The sequence below is a fragment of the Corvus kubaryi genome, unplaced genomic scaffold, assembly GCF_017639235.1.
Source record: "Corvus kubaryi isolate FWS band 111438036 unplaced genomic scaffold, C.kubaryi_AGA036_p1.0 74, whole genome shotgun sequence".
NCBI lineage: Eukaryota > Metazoa > Chordata > Aves > Passeriformes > Corvidae > Corvus > Corvus kubaryi.
Window position 1 is genome coordinate 6,380,488 of NW_024582061.1, and position 22,673 is coordinate 6,403,160.

Here is a 22,673-nt window from a genome sequence, read left to right on the forward strand (position 1 = left end):
AAGGTACATATTTACTTGAATGACCTTCAAAGGTACCCCCTGGGGAGCCAGAGGCTACTGCCAAGATGGACCCCAAGGTGGATGACAGGTCATGAGTTCTTCGCACTTTTATAGGTTTGGTTCATTTGCATATCAAGGTTAATTCTCCGATTAAAACTTCAGTTAATGATGTAATTTCCCCAAGCTCACCCCCCTCTTAAAATGTTGGTTTACCCACTTTGGGCCTAGGATGGTCTGAGTGACCTTGGAGAGCAGGCCTGGAGAGGCTTTGTTATGTCTAACCAGCATGAGAGAGCAGAAGTTAATAGGCCACAGGAAACTTCAGAGTTACACACTAGGCAGTACAGGATTTGAAAAATATGAAAGTTAAAACCTAAGGCATCAGAGTGTGTTATAGACATCAGCAGCTGGGTCATGTATTTTTTAACAAGTTACACACACGTGCAGTTCCATGTATGGGAGAGTCTGTGCGCTCATGTGTTTGGTCAGGTATTGTTGTACTTAATAATATTGGCTATGATTATTGGGTGGAAGTGTCTGTTTGTAGGAAGAGACAAAATACATTTCAGGATGGTATTTTTGAAACTCAAGGCACAAAACTAAGATAAATGATACTATGTGGGTGCTTTCTTTGACAATCTAAAAAGCATCTTATATTATGAAAGAGACCTAAAATTCACAAAACCCACCACAGTTCCTTTCCTATAGTTTTCTTACATTGGTTTTTGTTCTTTCAGAATGCAACTGTATCTCAGTATTAAATCTAAAATAACTTAGCACTGGGAACAGTCCTTCTAGGATTATAGCTGTGCAACTATTCCTTGACTCTTGCACTACATCTGCAAGTTCCTAGAAACCTTTGGTGTATTTACCTTTAGCCTGTGTTAGGTAAGGAGCTTGCAGGACACAAAGACTTATGTGGGATATATGATTCCTGTCTGTGAACCCAGGCACCATTAGACTTTTCTGCCAACATACCCTGCTTATCAGTTATACTGCTGCTGCTCAGTCCTGCTCCTCCCATCCCTGTGTCCTTCTTCGCATTTTGCCAGAGAAGGGACAGCTTTAACTCCACCAGATGATGGGGGAGAATGAAAGGAGGGGAAGAGAGGTGCAGAACTCTACAGGTTCATGCTCTGACCACTTGACGTGAGGCAGAATATTTTTCCTGTGCAGTGACCGAGCACTGAACAGATTGTCCAGAGAGGGTGTAGAGTCTCCTCACTGGAGATATTCCAGAGCTGTCTGGGCACAATCCTCAGCCCTGTGCTTTGGGATGGCCCTGCTGGAGCAGGGAGGTGGCACCAGCTGCCCCACTGTGTCCCCTTCCAGCCTGACCTATCCTGTGATTCTGTGTTGATAGTGGAGAGTTGAAACCACCTTTACTTTCCCCCCTGCCTCTGTGGAGAAGCACACCTTATCTCCTAGGCATTGCTTTAGGTAGCTCCAATTCTTGTTTAATGAGCCTTTGCACACTGTAGCTGTGTACACTTCTGTACACTGTGAGGCCTTAATGGCTTAAACACCTGCTGGTCTGTGAGGTTGGCTGCCTGTGGCACTATGATGAGGAACTGCCCTTGCTTCCCCTGCAGCGAGTGGAAAAACTTCCACCGGCTTCAGTGGGAGAATGACTGGGCATCTATGACAAGCAATCCCATGAGCGTTGTTCCTTTCAGCCCCTAATTCTGCAATTACTGAATACAAAGGGCCGTGCGTAAAGTCCAGGGCTGTGATTACTGCTTTGACTTTCCTGATGATTTATCTTAGGCACCACCAATGAACTGCACAGCTTAATAACACCAGTTACTTGGAGGGATTGTGCAAAACCCAGGTATTTATTGTATTCAGGGAAGAACTTGCCCAGCTAAAAATTGTGTCATACATGTGCAGGGGTCTCCTTTGTCATTTATGTATGGAAAACTGAAATGCAATTGTGTTGTATGTGCCAGGTACTGAATGACAGCAAGAGAGCACAAAGCAGTATTGTCTGCGGTCCAGCTGAGGAATTAAACCCCTAGAAGTTTGTCAAAGCTTCTCTGATAGTACCATGGTGAAGTGGCTTAAATATTGTCACCGTAATTTGGATCAGTGTTGACATAGCTTGCACGTTTTATGGTATAATACAATAAATATAATACAATAAATTCTGCCTTTATCTGAAAAGCCTGGTCTGGTGCACTTTGGCTTCCTATTCAAACCTACAAGCAAGTGATCTTAAAACCTGCTGTGGTGTGGTCTGACAGTCACTGCAGGCGCCCAGGACCTTTTGCAGCCAAGCCTGTTGTTTGGTTTCACACATCTCAAATGGATTTGTTTGCAGGTTACAAAGGTCTTGAATTGCTGGTTGTTTAGCGCAGCCACCTCGCAGGTGTCAGTAGCAAACCAGCAGCTGCTTTTGGCTTGCTATAAAAGTGGGATTTGAATATTTTGAATTGTGTATCAGAGGAAGTGGTCTGTGTTTGAAGAGCCTCTTTTGTTCTCATCCACAGATCGGGCTGAAGTCTTGCATCATGTGCAATGTGCAGCTCAGCTCTCCCTATGGCAGCTCAGCTCTCCCTCAGCACTCCCTACAAGCACCTCCAGAGTAAACAAGGAGCTGTTAGGCTCTCTGAAGGTCATGCAGCTGGAATACAGAATGAATGGCATTATGTGGCAATTCTGGGAATTAAAATGTTAATTTAATAACTGCTAAATAAACAAAACAGTACTTTCCTCAGACTTTTGTCCTGTGTTATAAGAAACAAAGGTGTGAGAAGGTGAGGTGCTGAGCAAGGGCTCAGGAGATGATGTTCCTGTTCTGTCATGCCACTGCCCTGCCACATGTCAATCAACCTTTCTGTGCTCTGATTCTGTGTCCATAGGATGGGAGCAGCACCAGCTCCTTTTTCCTTTGTGTTCTCTGATGTCTTTGGTTCCTGATGGCTGCAGAACTCATTTATGGTCCTTATCTTTGTGCCTTTAGAGAATGCTCAACGGCAGGTGATTGGTATTAATTGTTTAATGTCTGTTCTTTGCAAGGCCAGTGTGTTTGAGTGCTGCAGCTGGCTGGCTCAGAGAGTGTGCAGGATCTCATTTGTTTTTCTCAGCACCAACACCTTGTTTTCTGTCTGGCTTTTGCTACAGTGACGTGCCATGCTGAAAGTTGTGTTTCACCCACAGTTGAGGTTGTCACGAGGGTGCACAAGTTGTCACCAAGGGACACAGGAGGTTCCTTGTGAGTTATGGTTGGCTTTTCAATATGCCTTCATCTTGACAGTGCTTAAGGTCAAACCTTATGGGTTCCTCCTTAAAAACCTTTGAGGGATTTTGTTGAGAGTGAGAAGTACTCCTTGGCATTAAAATCCTTTGGCGCAGCTTCTGTTAAGGTAGTTCTTTCCAGTCAGCTCTCTGTGACTCCAGGCTTTATGTGCTGTTTATAGGAAGCTTTGGCCTATTAGAACATGGACAGAGTGCAGGATGCCTGCAAGACTCTTCCTAAGTCCTGCTTTCCAGACCTCACTCTGTTCTTGTTAAGCCTGGCCTAACCTAGACTGTGAAGAAACACAATTCCCTAAGGTCCCTTGTTTGCTCCTGAAGCTGTTTCTTCAATTCCCCTTCCTCATTGACACCTCATGTTTGCATCTAGGTCTGTTATGAGATTGGAACTGCTGACTTCCAAAATTCTTTGTCATTTTTGCTTCAGGGAGCTGCAGCCACAGTGGACTCTTTGTCATCTTGCTAGAGGTAGAAAATTCATGGGTGTGCTGGGGGATCGGCTTTGCTGCGCTCGTGGCTGGAGGCAAAGCCTTCACTATCTATTGTGTTACTTGGCTGAAGCCAATTTGTGCTTTTTCTGGCAATTTCCAACAAAAATACTGCTAAGAGTGTTGTTGTGAAGTGACAGGGCAGTGGTGTGTCCTTAAAACATGATTTTCCTGAATAATTGTTTGAAATGGGCAAATTATTTACAGGATGCTTCCTGAAAGGGAGCTGAATTTATGTTTAGGAAGTTCTGAGATAAGTTTAACAATTCATACTTTTCAATTTCATTGTTTATTTACTTCTAAAATATTGCAAGAAATATATTAGATTTGTCATCTAGATTTTCTGCTGTGGATTAAAGAAATGCTTATTCATTTTAGCACAGGAAAATGTGGTCTTGGGCGTTTTGATCAGAGCTGAACCTTAATTCCACATGCCTCCTCAGAGGAAAAAGATTGGAAATGGTGAAGAAGAAAATCTGACAGCTGCAGAGAAACAAACTGTTTCTGATTGAGGGTTAATGTCTCTAATGAAGGAAAACATAATTTTACATGTAACATCAATGTAAGTGGTGTAACAAAACGGATTTTAACTGGATTTAAAGGAAATGGGATCTGAAACACAGGCCATAATTTGGTGCAGTAGAGGAAATCCTCTCTCTGGAAGGAAAATGTAGACTTTTCTTGGTTATGCTTAGTAGCTGAATAACAGAGTTTCTAAGGTATTTTTTGTATTATGTTGGAGAAATGTGGAAGCTTCTGTATTGCTGGTGTGGCAGGTGTGTCTCTGCATTTATATCCACTGATGGCATGTTTTAGTGAGTGTGATAACTTTTGTTTTTCTAGGTTAGTGGATGACCGGTGTGTGGTCCAGCCTGAGGCGGGTGACCTTGCTAATCCTCCAAAGAAGTTCCGAGGTCAGTAACTGGGGATCATTTCTCTTTAATGACTAACTGATGCAGTTTTAATGATCAATGATGATCTCTTTAATGATGCAGTTCTGACTCCTTGGGCACTTCTGTCATGTAACTTCCCAGAGGGTTTGTGGACACAGGGACAAAGTTTCAGACTGGAACATGAATGGCAGATTTTGAGAACTGAATACAAAATTTGCAAAGGCACGAGAGGCAGGTGGAAAGTATGGAGAAAAGGACTGATTTTCCTGTGGTCCAAGAGTTGCTTGCTCTGTTCTGTACATTGAACACCGATCCCCTGCCGTGTGACAAACTCTTTGCTCCAGCCCTGCTCTTACTGTAGATGGGAAAGAAACTTGTGAGGTCCAAAGCTACTTGAGTTGATGGATTGTTTATTTTTTTTTCAAGGTGAGATGCCTTTTTAAGGAGTACCCCCAGATATTTTGTCAGCTTTTTGTTTTGCTTTTGCTTAAAACTGTATCTGATTTTTTTCAACTTGACCTTGTAGATTTGGATAATTCTGCTGTTTTGCTTATTGGAAAAAAATAACAGTGCACTGACAACATGTAGTTTTTACTTCTTGAGTGCTAAAAAAGTACTCCTAACTGTGCCAGAACAGGGCCTTACTAGCCTGATCCAGGCCTCTTTTGGCTTAAAAGGCTTGGTTTCACACTGGTTCTGAGACAAAGAGAGTATCACTTGCCTGATTTAGGGCAAGGGAAATGTGTTTCATGGCTGTTTGTATCTATTTTCAATGATCTTTAAGGCCCCTTCCAAACCAAACCATTCTATGATTTTGAGGGGTTGCACCGTTGTGCTTAACCTTAGTATTTTATTTCCAGTGTTTATGTATACGCTACTATTGCAAACAATAAAGCATTTAAAACATTGGGAGAGTGAAGTTCTCCTTTCCCAGAGAATTCTAGACTTTTTTCCATTATATATTCAGGAAACATCAGCAGTTGGTTCCAGTTCCAGCTGTGAGCATTCAGCACACTGGCAGATACTGGAAACTGAGAAAGTGAGGGTGAATACTTAGAAACTAACAGTAATAAATTTCAGTCACTTGTGTGACTGCATAGCTTTAAAGCAGAGCTGGGGGTAGCATCCAGTGTGGCTTTCAGGCTACTTGACTGTGGTTTCACCCTCTCACTGCCTGCAAGTACATGTGTAATTCACAGTTTCCAGGTTGCACAGAATTTCAGGTGGGGATGTCTGTCTGTCTGACAATATTTCTGTCACTGGGCTACCCCGAAGTGTTTCTAAAGTTGAGCATATCCCAGTTTCTAGATGAGACCAAGGTCACTGGGAAAGATTTGTGGTAGGGTAACTGCAGAGTACACCCAAATGCCTACAATTAAGGATCTTAAAAAGACAACCATAATTTTTTCACTGTCTAGTGTTTGAGGGCCTGATTTTATAACCTCAGTACATAAGAGTTCTTTTCTTGCAGCTCTGTGTTGTTCATTTCTAACTTCAAAAGGCAAAGAAAGAAAAAGTTGGTAGGTTTCTGTGTTGATGATTTGGGCACTTAGATGCAGGGTGGAAGCTGAATGAACTCCCAGCACTAATGGTTTGCCATCAGAGGTGGCAGCACATGTGGAGCAGATGTCAGAGGGGGCTGGGACACTGACAAATGCACAGCTGTTTTCTGCTGCTGCGGAAAGCAAGGGCTGTATCCTGAGCTACATCCCAGCTTCCATAGGCGAATGGTTTCCATTAGTTGTGGACAGTTTTGGCTCTGTCCCTTATTGTAACCTCTGTCTGTTGCTTGCTTAACACATCCCTTTATCTCCAGTTGCCTCTGCTCCCTCTTCTCCACAGCATCAAACCTTTCCTTTCCTTTCCTCTAACTCAGATCCTCCTCTTTTAGGGGATTCCCTCTTCTCCCTCTCCCTCCCCGGCCCAAAACTTTTTAGTAGCTACTCTCCTCCTCCTCCCTGCTGCCTCTTAGCTCCCTTGGCAGCCTTTCTTGCAGTCACTCCTTAGCTCTCTCTACTTTATAGTGCACCCATAGCTGACTTAATTTTGGGACTGCTGCCATGGTGGTAGCATGCAAATTTGGATGAGCTGCAGCACAGAATGATTTGGATTGGAAGGGACCTTAAAGCCCATCTCATTCCAGTCCCCTTCCACTATCCCAGGTTGCTCAGAGCCCTGTCCAACCTGGCCTTGGACACTGCCAGGGATGGGGCAGCCACAGCTTCTCTGGGCAACCTGTGCCAGGGCCTCCCCACCCTCACAGGGAACAATTTCTTCCTCATATCCAATCTAAACCTGCTCTCTGTCAGTGTGAAGCCATTCCCCCTTTTCCTGTCACTCCAGGCCCTTTTAAAAAGTCATTTTCCATCCAGCTTTCTTGTAAGTCCCCTTTAGGTACTGAAAGGTGCTATAAGATCTCTAACAGCTGTAGGAGAAACTAAATTAGTGAAAAGTAAGTTTTGTCACATTAATTTATGCAACCCACCCTTCTATAGCATCATGGCTATAGTGTTAGGGGCTGCATTGAATATCATTTTCCTGCTCCTTCAAGTATCCATAATCAATGTGTGTTCAGGAAGATGGCTGCAGGAAAGATAAATCCATCATTTGGATGTTGTCTCCTTCAAGTCAAATTCTAAGTGTGGGAACAGCAGGAGCTTTGCTGAGAGCCCAGCAGAAACTTGCTGTCTAGTTGATGTTTAGTGCCTTGTACCACGGAGGTGCCTCTACCATGAGGGCAGCCAAAAGCACATCTCTGCCATACTTTGCTAAATTTCTTAGCTCGGTTCAGAGTCTTGAGGCAAAAGAGTTGCTAAATGTTGTTTTTATAACCAAGAAGTGTAAGCAAAATCCATATTTTTCTCCCCAAGAATCTTCTGGGAAATAGCTTTCAGTTAAAGCAGCAAAGTTAACAAACCAAAAAAAAGCTGCTTTAAGTAGGTTCTTGACATGAAAGGAAGACTTAGGCATGAATGATTAATTGAATGATTAGACATAAGCAACTGAAAATAGCATCTAAGAGCAGGATGAGCAGGGCCTCTTCAGTAATAGGAACTGCTGTCTGTATGGTTTACAATGTTTTTATCACTGATAGCTGAACTGGCGTTGATTTGAGGTTAGAGCATGACCTGGGAGTCAAAGAAGTATGAGAAAAACATGTTTCTAACAAGATGTTTAGATTTCAAGGACTGACTCTGAAAATTAATATCACAGAGGACTGTGTCTGCTCTTTTTTGGCAATATTTTATCAACCCTTTCCCCAGTGGGAGGGACAAAAAGAAAGATTGTGTTTCTGAACTGCTTGTAACTCCCCTACAGGGTTCACTCAGAGATCAAATTAAGGTATTGAGCTGTTGGCCTGAACTGGAAGCCTGTGTAAAGAGGCTCAAAATAGAAGTTTCGGTTTTGTTACGTGTTTACTTTCTTTTTTTTTTTTGAGTGGGTGGTTGCTATTTTCGTTGTTTCAGAACGTCCTGCAGCACGGAGTGTTGTTAAGTGAAGAAAGATGTGGTTGCTTCTCATTTTGTGTCCATATGAAGAAGCTGTGCTCCCCATTCCTCCCCCAGTCACACTGGGATGAACCTGGTGTGGCTCTGTGTCCACCAGGGTGCACATCCAGATTTGCATCAGTGCAGAGGAGGGCAGAATTTGGTCCCACACGTGTTTCCTGAAGCCTGGTGAAAAAACCCCACTACTCTTTTACTGTATTGCAGTTGAATTGAAGGGACTGATCAAACCAGGTGCATCTTGTCTTAATTCCAGTTGAAGCTGGTGAGATCCAAGGCACTGAGTGTTGTGGTGGAAATGGTTACTGTGCTGCAGGGCTGGGTTCACAGAGATTGGGAAGAACAGTGTGTGCCAGGAGTCGTGCACCTCTGAAGAAAAGTTGCATCATGAGCCACAGAACTGCAGGTTTCCTTAGTCTGTGACCCTAAAAACACTTCAGCTTGATGTTCCTATCTCCGGTAGGAAACACTTTCAGCTTCCAAGGTGTACAACAGCACAGATAAGACCTGCTTGTTGGTCAGATTTAGCAACTCTGGAAAAGGAGCATGAATCTCTCTCCTATTTTAAATGTAAAATGACCTAAACTGGTCTAAACTTCCTTACTTTTAACTTGTATTCCTTTCTTTTCTTGAGGCTTCTCAGTGAAAGTGATGCTTGAATTCCTAAATATCCTCCCTTTGCCTTAAAGGTTTTAGTCTGATCTAAGGTTTGTCTGATATTGTTCTTTTGTCTTCTTTCCCTTCCATTACCTTCCTCTGCACTCTCTCCTTTCCTTCTCCCACCCTTTCCTCTTCCATCTGCCATTTTTCTTTTTACTTGCCTTCTACATTTTGGTTTATCCTTTTATTTTCTTCTTGTTTCTCTCAGTTCCATAATTGCTTTAATTTGCTTCTTGGACTCCTGATAGCTTTTTTTGTTGTCCTGCCTAGGACTCTTCATTGCCCCACTCCTTGCTCCCTCACATTTTTCCCTTTTCATTTTCACATTAGTTCTTTTTTACCTGTCTATTTCTTTTTCCAAAACAAGTAGATTTGTACACACTGTGATTTTATAGCCCTGTCACTTCCACTGACCCATTTCTCTGGTTTTAGTAAAGCAATGTGATAATTTCTCTAGTTCTGTAGACCAAAGAAATCTTCCATGATGGCCCAGAGTTGAATTTCTAACACTTAAAAAAAAACCCCAAGAGAGGGCAGGGAGAGAAAGCATCTGACAAATATTGTTCTAAACCATCTTTATCCAATATCAAGAAACATTTAAAGGGCATAATAGGAGTTATTTTCCTTTTCAGACTTCCTGAGTGAAGGTGCTATTTGCTTACCTTTGATATTGCCTCCTTAATTAGTCCTCAGGAGGAGAAGCATTTATGTGAAACTTCATAAAGTAATGGATTGGGAACAAGGACTATCTGGGAATGTCTGGAGAAGTCAGAAGAGACGTTCTGTCTCGTGAGTGGGTTGCTAGACTGACCTCCAGGAGGGAATGCCTTTTTGATCTGCTGTGTGGTGGAAATTTGCTTTATAATCTTATGCCTCAGTTTCTCTTTTTTTCCTGTTTATTTGAACTGTAGCATCTCTAGGGCAGGCACCGTTCCACCCCCTCACAATGTTTAGGATCATGAAGCTTGCATTTACATAGTTTTGTTACTCTAATAAAATAAATGGAAAAAAACAACCTAGCGAAAAACTATGACATGACCTGGTTTCAATGTATCTGGAATCCTAAAAAGTAAAATAAAACAGGAAAAAACCTTGTCTGGGAACAAATAATATGATTTTTTTTTAAGTCTATAAATTGAGGGAAATATAACTGAAGTAATACTGGTTTGAAAAAGGTCCTCTGCAGAGTGGTAGCACCGTGCTCTGAGACTCCGCAGGAGGATGGGAAGCACTGTGTTTACTCAAAGTAGCAGGATATGTGGGGAGTAACAGAAATGAAGACTGGTCCTATAAAAAGAATGTATTGTTACTTCAGAGAAATAAATGTTTCATGAAGCCTTCTGAGAAGGCATGTTAATTATAGATTGTGACAGAAAATACTAGCAGACTCTTTGTCTTATGAGCCGAAATCCTGATACTTCAGGTAAAATATCCTATAATATACAATATGAGTTAATGGTACACAGCACTTTGGGGTTTTTTTTTTCACCTTCTTAGTTTCCAGGATATTGTAAAAATTACGTGGGAATTATGTATTCTAGGTTGTGTGATATAATTCCCATTATAAATGTGAAATGAAAGCAAACACCTTTGCAGAGTGGCTGGGTTTGCTTTGATAAGGATTTGTAGGACTTTTTCCTTGGAACAGCAACTCAGGGCTGTGAGGAAGGGGCAAATCCGTGAGCACTTTGGGTCAGTGCCAAGGAAAGTTCTGCCACTGGGGCAATTTTGTATGAACAAGCTTTGCTGCTTGAATAAGGGCTGGGTCAGTCCTCAGCCAGGGCTTGGCCATCTGTGTCAGTGAAATCTGGAGGGCTCATAGTTTGGGACAAACCTTCCTTTGACATCCACAGACTGCAGCCCATGTTGGGGAAGAGTTTCACCCTACAACACCCAGGCAGTCCTGGTTGTCCTTACAACTCCCACAGCAGAACTCTTCCCTCTTATTGCCTGTTAATACACATGGTGTGTGAAAGAACAATTACCAACATTTGCTATGTGAAATCTCTGTCAAGTCTTGCTGCTTTCAGAGCAGCTGATGATTGTGACCGTGCAAGACTAGGTGTTGCTTATAATTCTAAAAGTAATTGGCTTTGGATGAATCACAAGCCTCTGTTTCCAGTTTATAGGACTGCCACTGGACAAAAAAAAAAACCAACCAAAAACTCTTGAGTCAGGGAATTTCACAAAATTCAGTTTCTTGCCAATTAACATTAACTTTCAATTATTGATTACGGTATTGGAAAATAAAGATGAGTAATTGGACAAACATTTAGGGAAGTACCCTTTGCCTTCATTCCAGACATCTCTCCCTTTTCTTGATCTGCAGCCCCCTCTCTCCACATGGGGAGGTGGTGGGGATGGGATGAGGGTTGGTGTGTTGAGATTCTCTTTGCTTTGCTGCTCCTCATTTCTTACTCAGCAACTCAGCATTGGCTGCAGTCTCCTCCTTCTTCTCCTCCTCCTTCTCGTCCTCTTCTCTCATTTGCACAGCCACCCTGCTCAGGTGGCTCCTCTCTCCTCACCTGCTTTTTTCCTGGTGTGTTGGACAGTGGTGATGTTCAGCTTGTGTCACTTTGATTAAAAAACCCCAACAGTAGAAACAACTCAGTGAAGGCACGTGGAGACCCAAACTCTGTGTGAACCTGCTGGCTGGCTGGCAGCTGAATGCCCCTGCCATCCTTGGATTCAGCAGTGCCAGGAGGAGTTGGCCAAGCCAGGTGTGTGGCATACAGAGAGCAGGACCGTTCTTCCAAGGTTTCACATGCCTTCAAACAGTGCATCTGTGCTGTTGGGGTGCTAATAAAGCAGCAGGCAGATATGGCGGGATCACAGCCTGGGGCTCTTGCAGAGGCTGCACAAAGTGGGAATGTGTGGGGCTTTAAAGGCTTTAGGTTCAACTCTAATGTTGTGCCACCCTGTTTGTGGTATCATTGCCACCAAGCTGACTTGGTGGCTATGTTTAAACACTGATATCTGGACGTTCCTGGACAAGAAAACCTAACCAAAGCATACTTACAAATGAAGGAAATGTCGTTCAACATGACTTAGGAGTATTTCTTTCAATCTTTCCCCAGACTGCCTTTTCAAGGTGTGTCCTATGAACAGATATTCAGCCCAGAAGCAGTACTGGAAAGCCAAGCAAGCCAAACAAGGAAACCATACTGAAGCAGCGCTGCTGAAGAAACTTCAAGTAAGAGACATCTGTATTTGTAATCTTATCTCAATCTGCAGGCTGTAGAATTACAATAGCACCAGAAAGAATAATAACAAGTGCCTTGGGAACCACTGTGATGGATATTATTATGCCACCATAGCAACTCTATAATTCTCCTTAGCTCTCCTACCTCCTGACTGGCATTTATAGCCCCTGGTCTGGTGTTTATCTCGCTTTGGGCTGGGGGTATTGCCTTTGCTGTAAGCAAGATAGTGCTTTCAGAAGTTTTATGAAGTAAAAATGGAGTTTTTAAAATCAGGACAGAGCCCTAGTTTAAATAATGCTGGAAATCCTTACCAGGAATTAGGTAGAAGAGTGGACAAAGAGATGTCCTCAATGCTTTAGCCAGGAAATTCCTCAGAATTGTGTTTGTCCTTGCCTTTAGTCTAGGTGATTCTTTTGTGAACCCTTTTGCAGACTGTATTTTGCTTCAAATACAGTGTGTATGGAGCAACTCCTCCATCTCTGAAAAACAGCTGGCCTGATGGTATAACTGAATGCATTAAACTAAGAGAAAGCAAGGTCCTGTCAAACCTGGATGACAGTTTTGTGGGCAGTGGAGAGGCCACCAGTGCTTCCAGTTAAAAACAGCAGGAAAGGCACATGGTGTGTAGCCAGAGTTACACAGCAATTAGTGCTAGGAGCTGAGAGTTTGCTCTGCATCTGTGTTTGACCCAGACTATTGTGTTTAATCTTGATGTTGCCATGTGTGACCTACTGTTTTTGTTTTGTTATAAAGTCCATGTGTTTATATACAATTAAACCCCAACAAATAAAAGGAGTGGTGACAGTGAGAAGCTAATCATAGGCCCTTTTTTATCCTCTCCAGGATGAAATAAAGCACCTGGAATTACTTTTTGGGCTTGAAAATTTTTAAAATAGCATCCATCTCAGGTATGACCCATAAATTGTGACAGAGTCTCTGTTTTGGGCAATAAAAAAATCAGAATCAGCATCAGGATTTGGGTGCTAATATTTTCAGTACAGGAACGCTTGTAGGTTGCAGGATTTAAAAACACTGTGTGTTTCAGGTACTTCTTTTGTAGAGTTTAAAGAAATAATCATTCTCTTGCAGCATGCAGCAGAACTGGAACAAAAGCAGAATGAAAGTGAGAACAGAAAGCTGTTGGGCGAAATTGTAAAATACAGCAACGTCATCCAGGTAAACCTATTGAAATCCATTTGCCTTCTCAGTGTTGGAAAGGAAACAGTTGTTTCATTTCAAGGTTACAGTGAAAATGAAACTAACTACCTGCTGTAATCTGGATTGTCAAGGGTCAGGTAAACAGAACTTGGTAAAGTTTACAATATTGTGCTTTTCTGTCTGTTTCAAAGCCTACCAGAAGTGCTGCATATTCCTGTTTAAGTAATATGTCATAATAAAAATTCTATGTGTATTTCTTGGTGCTGCAGTTTAGAATCTGAACATAAATACGTGTCTTTTATTTTCAAGACTTATTTCAAAACCATTCTATAGAAGTGCTGTGCAGCTCCTTTTAAATCACTGAAGTAATCTGTATTTCATGACATATAAATGAGACAGGAGCTAAATTCTTAAGTGCAGTACAACTTTTCTGTAATGGATGTAATTCCTGAAGGGAACACTTCAGTGGACCCTTGCCCTGCTGTAAAATTGGTCCCTGACACATTTCTCTCAATCTGAGATAGAGCATCTGTTTTCCTAAACAGTAGCATACTTTGATAACTGCCTTCTAGTTTCATTTTGTATTTCTATTTATTATAGGAAATCTCTGCAGGGTGAAAGCCTGCGCCTCCTCTTTTGACTGGAGGGAGAAAAAGCAACTGAAAGCTGGACTAATTTTTTGGAAATTGTTCTTTGTCCCCAGCTACTACACATAAAAAGCAACAAGTACCTCACAGTCAACAAGAGATTGCCAGCTCTGCTAGAGAAGAACGCTATGCGGGTGTCCCTGGATGCTGCAGGGAATGAGGGCTCCTGGTTTTATATCCAGCCATTCTGGAAACTGAGGAGTGAAGGGGACAATGTAAGTAGAACTACTGAATGTGTTAAGAAGGAGGAGGCAGAAGATTTCCAGGACACATAATTTCTTTGCTGCAGGCCTATTTCACAATGAATTAAGTTCAGGAAAGAAGAAATTAGAAGAGTGATTGGGACTATTGCCTTTCAAATGTAACTGGAAAGTGTTACTAAACTGTATGGTCTGGAATCTGATGTGTCGCCACATTCAACTGAGCCTCTCTGTTGGGGCATCTTTGCTAAGTCTACCTGTTGTGTGCAGATTTACAAAGCTGACAAGAAATCATAGTTTATGCTAGACTCTATTTTTTTAAAAGGTTTTAGTTTTTTTTAAATTGTGTGGGCAACATTTTTTTCAAGAGGTCAGTAGAGAATGTCTCTAGGAAATACATCGGGTTTCCTTAAATCTGTATTCCCTCCTGACGTGAAAATAGTATCTATGATTGGAGCTGAGTTGGATAGTCTGGAAAGTTTTTTCTGGGTAGGTTTCAGCAGGAGTCTTGCATATTGATGAGAGGAAGAATGCACAGGAGAGCTCTTTGCTGCAGATCTGAGAGCTGTGCCGTGAGATCACAACTCCCTTCTTCGTTCTGTGGCTTGGTTAAGTGCCCACTGTGGAGAGTTCAGATCTGCCTCTGGGAAGGCCACACGATGATGAACTTGTGTGGTTTTATATTGTAGACCTGGCTGGGAATGTTTGGCTGCTTTCCCCTGTGCATAATCAGTGAAAGCCTTCTCAGGATTGTAGAAGGGAATGCCTCTCTTTTCATGTATTTTCTCTCATTAATTTTGTGGTTACCCGGCTCTTGGGATACTCTCCAGGATGATGAGTGTGGTTGCTTGCAACTCCTTTTGCAATCTGTTGTGGAGAGGAGAAAGATTGCATTCCCAGCTCCTGGTCAAATATCCCGAAAGTCACAGTCTTTCCCTGCTCCACGTAGTGATCAAAAGGCTATGTGAAAATCCTTCTTTTTCCCAAAGCCTGTTGCAGAGAAATACAGCAAATATAGCCCTCAGGGGGGCCTCTGCACGGCTTTTCAGCTAGGGTAAACAAACGTGGCTCAAACATTAGCCTGGTATTTATTTTCCTTCTTTGGAGAGAAAAAAGGGTGACTTATTGTTTTGGCTTAATTTCTTTGAATAACATCAGTTCAGCATCTTTTAATTTCTCATGCCTGGAAAATACATACGTGTCATGCTCTCCAGAGGGAGGACCTGGGATTCCTGCCTGTCACCTGCAAAGCCACTGTGAGCCCTTACAGCTGAGAGCAGCAGAAGGATCCTAGGCCTTCAAAGTCATCCTCAGTACTAGAGAGATTTTGATTCCATTTTCCACTGTTGTGTGCACATAAGGGTTTGGAAGCAGATTTGCTGATCTAAAAAGATTGCAGATCATTGCAGTGATGGCTGTAACACCTCATTCCACAGACCCCTTTCCTAGTCCATTCCCTGTGGGGATTTATCTGACAATCTCTGAGCCATGAGGGCCCTGTGGCAAACTGGCCTAGGTTTATTCCTAACTCAGTGGATTAAGTTCCTTTGGAATGGCCTGCTGCTCATTTTCTGTTACCAGGTTGCCTTTCAGAGCTGGGAACTTGCCATTGTAATTTATCAGAGCTGGCAACTTGCCATTGTAATTTACGGAGGGAATTTACAAAGGGAAGTTGTTTCTTGTTTTTACTAGGCCAAAACGGATTTGACAATTTTCTGTGCAAATTTCCAGCGATAAAGATTAGTCCTCTGGTAGCTTTCTCATAAGTGCTTTTGTACATTTCTACCTCTTTAACAGATACACATACCAGGCAACTGTTTCACAGAGGACAGGAGTAGCAAGTGATGGGGGAAATCCTCATTTTCCTCTCACAGATTGAGAGACACTCCAGCCTTGTACCCACTCCTTCCCTTTCAGTTACTCCTAGACATGGAAATCTTTCAATTCATGGAGCTGGCTTGGTATATCAGGTCATTACTCTGCTGAGAAACTTCGTTGTTGTTTTTTTTAAACTATATTTCTGTGCTATAATGAGGAAATTCCCTAAGAAAACATGTTTTATAAAGTCTTTTAAACAATAGAAGTGAGTATTGAATTATTGCTTGGATGGCTGCTACTGTGTCAGGTAATGCAGACAAGGTAGAGCTAAATATGCCATATGTCCTAAAAGGAAAGGAATCTGGGAATCTGATACAGGAAGTCATGTGTGTGACTCTTCTGGTAAGTGATCACAGTTTTTTAGCCTTGTGAAATATTTTAGAACTTAGTTTTCTGAAAGAAAGGTTAGCTTAGCTTCATTAGCAACTGATTAATTTTGCAAATCAATGACAGTAATGAAATAATATGACTGAAAATTTACAGTAATTGGCATAACTGCAATATTTTCTGCAGACTTTTATTAAGTCTTTGTTATTTTGAAGCTGCTCTTCAATGGAAGATAGGACTGAATAAGGCTAGAGCTGGTTCCAGATGGGCTGAACATCAAAATATGCCCTGATAGCAGGATTGGTGCTCTGTGGATTGCATTGCAGTTATCTGCCATGTTAGTGGTTTTTTTCCTTTTTAAATAAGATGCTTAATGATGTGCTCTCTTGCTAATTAAGTTGTGATAGTCCTGGTGTACATGCAACAATTTTGAAGTCCTGATTCCACTTTGCAGGATGCAAACCTGGTGGTATTTTGGTTAATGAGTTGTCTGGTCATAACTTCTTAAAACAGGCTGTAAGTAATGTCTGTGTGAAGCATGGCATGCAGGAATGTATTGCATAAGAAATATGTCTTACAGGCATCTTGTCATTATTTTGGTTCTGTCAGTGAACTTGTTCCCCTGACTTGGATCAAGTAGGATTTCTGTGAGTGATCTGAGCATGGTGATGCTGTCTTATGCTACTGTTTATTTTAGCTGTGTTGGTAAAGAACAGGCAAACCTTCCTTTTCACCTCTGCGATGAGTAGGCCGAATTCACCTGCACTGAAGTTGCACAAGGCTGAACTGGGCTCAGCTTTTTCATAGGAAATGTGCTGATCAATGCAGAAACTGTGTTTGTTTATTTGTCTTCCAAAAGAAAGCATGGCTTGTGCAGCATTTCATATAGTAAAAAAATCACATATAGCCACTTGTCTTTGTGTCTTTGTGTGCTTAAAATTGCTGTGAACCATGTAAGCAAATCAGGACCCAGTGCCAGCCAATCTATGTGGATTGATGTTTTTTTATTATTTATTTTTTACCTCTTCAAGGCATGAATTGAATTCTCCATATGCATGTCTCAAGCAGTTTTTAGGTTAAAAACATTTTGTGTATTGTTTTGTATATTGCAAAGAATTGCAAGGGCATAGGAATTTGCTTGCAGGGAGCAAGCCAGGAATTCCTCTTGTAGAGAGAAGGTCTCTCAGCTGATGTACCTGCTGCCTGTGCTGAGCTCAAACACCATTTAGGGAGCAACAGCAGAGGGGATGGAGTGTGTTCACCTCTCTCTGAATTTCCAGTGATTTCTGTTCCTTTCTAGATTGCAGTCAAGCAGTCTGAATCACAGAACTCCTGAGCCTGTCAGGACATTTGCCAGCAGACGGTCCCCAGAGCTGGGGGCTCGTGTTTACTTTCTAAGCTTTCTCTGGGATAAAGAGAACTTAATGTAACTTTCAGATGAACTGAGCTGCTCCTGGAATTCGTTGATTCATATCTATTTCATGGTGTGGAGTTTCTGCTGAACCAGAGGACATGTTTATTGGGAATGTGAGGATTCATTAGAGGGAAATCTCGAACCCAAATGATTGTAGGTGAACAGAGCTGCTGTGTGAATTGTCTGCATATAAATTCACTGAGTGCCATTCTCAAAGCATGCATTTGAGTCATTTTCTAAATATGCTACATTACTTCATTTTATTGGATAACTACATAGGTCTAAATGACATTTTATTTCTGACTTCCAGGTTGTGGTGGGAGATAAAGTTGTTCTCATGCCAGTCAATGCAGGACAGCCTCTGCATGCCAGCAACATTGAGCTTCTAGATAACCCTGGCTGCAAAGAGGTGAGTTCAGGGGGGCAGGAGGGGTAACTGCTGATCTGAGATGTGTTATAGAAAGGCTGAGAGAATTGGGATTGTTCAGCTTGGAGAAGAGAAGGTTTTGGGGTGATCTCATTGTGGCCTTGCAGTGCCTGAAGGGAGCCCACAGGAAAGATGGAGAGAGACTCTTGACAAGGGCCTGGAGTGACAGGACAAGGGGGAATGGCTTCACACTGACAGAGAGCAGGTTTAGATTGGATATGAGGAAGAAATGGTTCCCTGTGAGGGTGGGGAGGCCCTGGCACAGGTTGCCCAGAGAAGCTGTGGCTGCCCCATCCCTGGCAGTGTCCAAGGCCAGGTTGGACAGGGCTCTGAGCAAGCTGGGATAGCGGAAGGTGTCCCTTCCCGTGGCAGGGGGTGGCACTGGGTGATCTTTAACACCCCTTCCAACCCAGGCTGTTCTGTGATTCTGTGATATGTTGTTCTTTACTGGTAACCAGAACCCACCATGAGCTCAAAGCCAGCATTAAACACCGGTTCCAGCTTAGCCTCAAAAACCCAAGATGAAATATTCTCAGTGCAGTGATGCTTGGCACTGAAAACTCTGTGAGGTTTGCTTGAGTATCTCAAACTCTGACTGGTGTGAGAGTAAGTACTCATTCAGCATCCCTTTAGGGTGTTCTTGGTGAGCTGTCAGCAAACAGAGCAGCATTTTGCCCACTCAGTCTTCTCCAATATCACCATCATTAACACTTGAGAGCTTCAGGACCCGTGTTAGAAACTGTACAGATATGTAGCTAAGCCATGTCCCCTGCCATCCTAGATGTGGTGTGGTTCTTCAGAGGACTGGAATGTCTCAAAAATAAAGTAACATCCCCTAATACTATAATTGTTTTTTTTTTTGTTGTTGTTGTTTTGTTGGTTTTGTTTTCTAAAGGTAAATGCTGTCAACTGTAACACAAGCTGGAAAATAACTTTGTTCATGAAATTCAGTAGTTACCGAGATGATGTACTGAAAGGAGTAAGTATGATTTTTAAATTGTTTTCTGAATCCAAAAAGTCTTACTATATTTGACTGTAGGGAAATATTACCTGGTGAATAAAAGAAGAAAGAAGGACTTTATGGAGATGTTCAAAGTGGTATTACAGGCTTATAGATGACAATAGCTGTAATAAGACAATTTAGCTTTACATGCTGAAGTATTGCACAGTTTTGTGCCTGTAGATTAATCTCTGAGATAATTTACATTTTCATTTTATAAGTTTAATTTGTCCTCACATGTACCTTAATAAATCATTATCAACTGGCTATTTTTCAGTAAGTATCAAGGTACCAGCACTTCTTGAGGAAGAATTTGAAAGGGAAAAGGGTATATTTGTGTAGACCCATTTAGGGATAGTGTTTCAAGTGTTGGGGAGAGGCAGGAGGAAACCAAAATTTTTCCAGCCAAAGAAATAGAGAGGGGTGTTGATGTTGATTGCAGAGTAGAAGAGATGAGATAATATAATGTTAGATAAATCTCTTCACTTTCCCTAAATAATAAGAGGGATTATAAATGAAAAAAAAATCAAGTTAGTAAAGTTAACTAGAATTAAAAATCACCTTTAGGTTAATTGTTGCCTGCTGTTCATTGTGATGCTATGAAACAAGTTCTGCTTTCCCAAAAGGTCATGAGTCTCCTACAGGGATGAATTATCCCATTTGATTTGCAGACTGAATGCTCTTCACTTGGTACCTGCTCCAGCAACAGGAAACTCAGAAGCGTTTTCTTCCCATCAGCTCTGCTGGCATCACTGGAGCTGTTACAAATGGAAAATGAGTCTGGTGGCTTTGCCTACCACTTAACAGTGCTTCTTTTTCATATTTCTTTAGGGAGATGTTGTGAGGCTGTTTCATGCAGAGCAAGAGAAGTTTCTGACCTGTGATGAATATGAGAAGAAACAACACATTTTCCTCCGCACTACTTTACGTCAGTCAGCCACGTCTGCAACAAGTTCTAAAGCACTGTGGGAAATAGAGGTATTTTTTTCTTCTTTTTATAAATATTTTAGGACCTGAAGGCAAGGGTTCAGTAAAAAATCTTCACCACAACATGAGTCATTCGTAGGCTCCTGATATCATCACACACCTCCCTGTAACTATTATTATTTCATGAAGTGGTTTGTGTAGGATGAACCCTGGAGAGCTGCTTTATTGCTCTGTGTGTGTGGAGAGAGGAGGCTTTCTTACTAAATTTACCTGCACTAAAATGAGGAAGAGTCGAATTTCAAATTCAGACTTGACGTAAATGGTGTGATTTTATCAAAGCCAATCAAAGGACACTGATCTATCCTGACTTTTGCATGTTTACGTTTCACTTCATGTGCAGTATAGAAAATGGAAATCCATGGCTTACAGGAAATCTCCCAAGCATCATACAGCACATCAACATTTGTTTAAAGTTAACCTGAATAAAGGTGGTGTCGTGAATGGGGGGTGATTTTGAGAAGAGAACTAGCAAACATAGTTTTGTTTGACTGAGAAACATTGGAAATTGGTAGGTCTCAAATCCTTGCTATTACAATAATGTAACTCCTATACCCAAAAGTTCTTGTGTGATGAACAAACTTTTTGCATTTAGAACAGACTCTTCAGAAAAATGGTTGATTTTTATCTGGGTAGGGATTGTCTGGAATAGAGTGTAGTGCACTTGTAGTTGTTGGAGATTCCTCCTTAGAAGAGACAGACACTGCTAGATTTGAAGAAAACAAGTGACCTACAGCTCAGTCAAGGGATAAAAAAAATAACCTGGGGTATTTTAGATGATATGAGGATATATCACTTGAATGAAAATTTTCAGAAACCCCTAGTATTGTCAAAAATAGAGCTGGTATAATTCATAAAATAATGTAAGATGGTTTGAATTTTGCTTTTAAGTAGTGCCTAGTAGTGTAGAACAGCTCTCCTTATTTTCTTGAGCTGCAGATTCACACCATGTCACTAAAAAGCAAAATTTGGCTCATCATGTTTGCAGGGAATAGATTAATGAAGGCATGGAAAATAATAAAAGGAGTATTTCCTGGCACTTGGCAAAAAGTAAATGTAAGTAGTTGTTATCTATGGTGAGCTTTGTGTAAGCATAGAATTCCTCTCTTTGGCAGGCTGTAATGGTGTAGTTTGCATATTTTTATTTGGAGCGAGGTGCAGGAAATGTCAGTGATCTGAAGTATGATCTTGAGGAGCATGATTAAAATCTAAATTCTTCTTTTAGGTTGTCCACCATGACCCTTGCCGGGGAGGGGCAGGACAGTGGAATAGCTTGTTTAGATTTAAGCATTTGGCAACTGGAAACTACTTGGCTGCAGAGGTAAGAATGCCAACTGAACAAGTGTTTGTGTGCTGCCTAACCAAGTCCTGCTGGTTCAGAACTGCTGTGATGTGTGGGTCTGCAGTGTAGATCTCCAGAAGGATCCCACACTGGGCCCCTGCTGGGTCATATTGCACCCAGGGATTGCAGGGCAAACACCACTGTTAAATATCCACCGCGTTTACACTGAAAACCCTTTGGGTTCATTTATCTCTCTGCTTCTGTTTGCCCTTGATTTTTGGAGTGGTGTTGTGACTGTGTATTGGTGTCATGTGAGTTCATTGTGATTATATAGTCTGCAGGGTTCTGCTGTTGCACTCTTGCCTTTTGTCTAAAATTTGAATAAAAAAAGAGCTGAGGAAGTCTTTGCCCCTTTTGATGGAACAGAAGGTCCCAGAGGAGAAGGAAGATCTTGCAGCTTGTCTGGTTACTGGTTTGTCTGGTACTTTGTGTTAAGGCAAAAGAGTATTGTGACTCCCCAAAAGAGCAGCTTACTATCTTTCAAGACTCCTTAAAAATAAAATATGGCTCTTGACAAGCTGCATACAGCGGATAATACCAAGCGTATGAAATGGTACAGCCTTGGATGTTTTAATGGTTGCAAGAAGCTGTGAACTTCTTGAGTCACATCTAATCCATGTTAACACAGGTCTGTGTCCAAGTTTTATCAATGGAGTCAAAAGTAGGGTTTTTTTCCACTGATTTAGTTAGAATTGCTTCTTTTGACTTATGCTTTGAAGTATGAGTGCAAAAATTTACTGCAAGAAGAAAGTTATAAATCACTGTATGTGAGGCAACCCCTGAAAAGAGATTTGCTCTGACTGGGTTGAGTTAGATTTACAGCAGTGTGACTTCTGTATCCAGACAACTCCTTAGTATTCCCAGGGTGCTGCTTTCATTTTCCAGCTTGTGTCACAGCCTGCATTGAATTCAGAGGAAGAACAAACAGGAGCTATCAAACCTTCATTTATTTCTAATTATGTCAAGGCCACTATCAAAACATAAACAGTGGACTGCTAATGATAACTAATTTTCAAGAGGCAACCAGTACTCCCACCTAAGAGTGGGAGTATTTTCCTTTCTGCTTACAGTGAGAGATGCTCCCAGTAGGAAGATTTTACTAGCTAAGCTGATGGAGAGTCAGGAAAGGGATTGAGCACACTGATGGGCTTCCTTCTCCCACCATTGATCTGTCTGGGGGATTTCTAGGTGAAAAATCTTCAGGTGAAGATGTGCCATGCTGCACTGATGTTAAACCTGAGCTTAGGTCCTTTCTACCTCTGGAAAGGAAATCCCCATCAGGCAGACTTGT

General features: G+C 41.8%; 1 protein-coding gene across 5 annotated transcripts in view; it reads left to right on the forward strand.

The window, feature by feature from the left end:
* ITPR2 (inositol 1,4,5-trisphosphate receptor type 2) overlaps nucleotides 1–22,673 on the forward strand; it is a 245,589-nt gene that overhangs the window by 24,686 nt on the left and 198,230 nt on the right. For 4 of the 5 annotated variants that reach the window (XM_042050417.1, XM_042050418.1, XM_042050419.1 and 1 more), the window contains exons 2-9: nucleotides 4,587–4,657; nucleotides 11,880–11,995; nucleotides 13,095–13,181; nucleotides 13,867–14,025; nucleotides 17,940–18,038; nucleotides 18,952–19,035; nucleotides 19,888–20,034; nucleotides 21,266–21,361. In XM_042050417.1, coding sequence (XP_041906351.1) covers nucleotides 4,587–4,657; nucleotides 11,880–11,995; nucleotides 13,095–13,181; nucleotides 13,867–14,025; nucleotides 17,940–18,038; nucleotides 18,952–19,035; nucleotides 19,888–20,034; nucleotides 21,266–21,361 — 859 coding nt within the window. Of the gene's footprint in view, nucleotides 1–4,586; nucleotides 4,658–11,879; nucleotides 11,996–13,094; nucleotides 13,182–13,866; nucleotides 14,026–16,675; nucleotides 16,732–17,939; nucleotides 18,039–18,951; nucleotides 19,036–19,887; nucleotides 20,035–21,265; nucleotides 21,362–22,673 lie in introns of those variants that run through there. The other variant, XM_042050421.1, reaches the window with a different exon arrangement.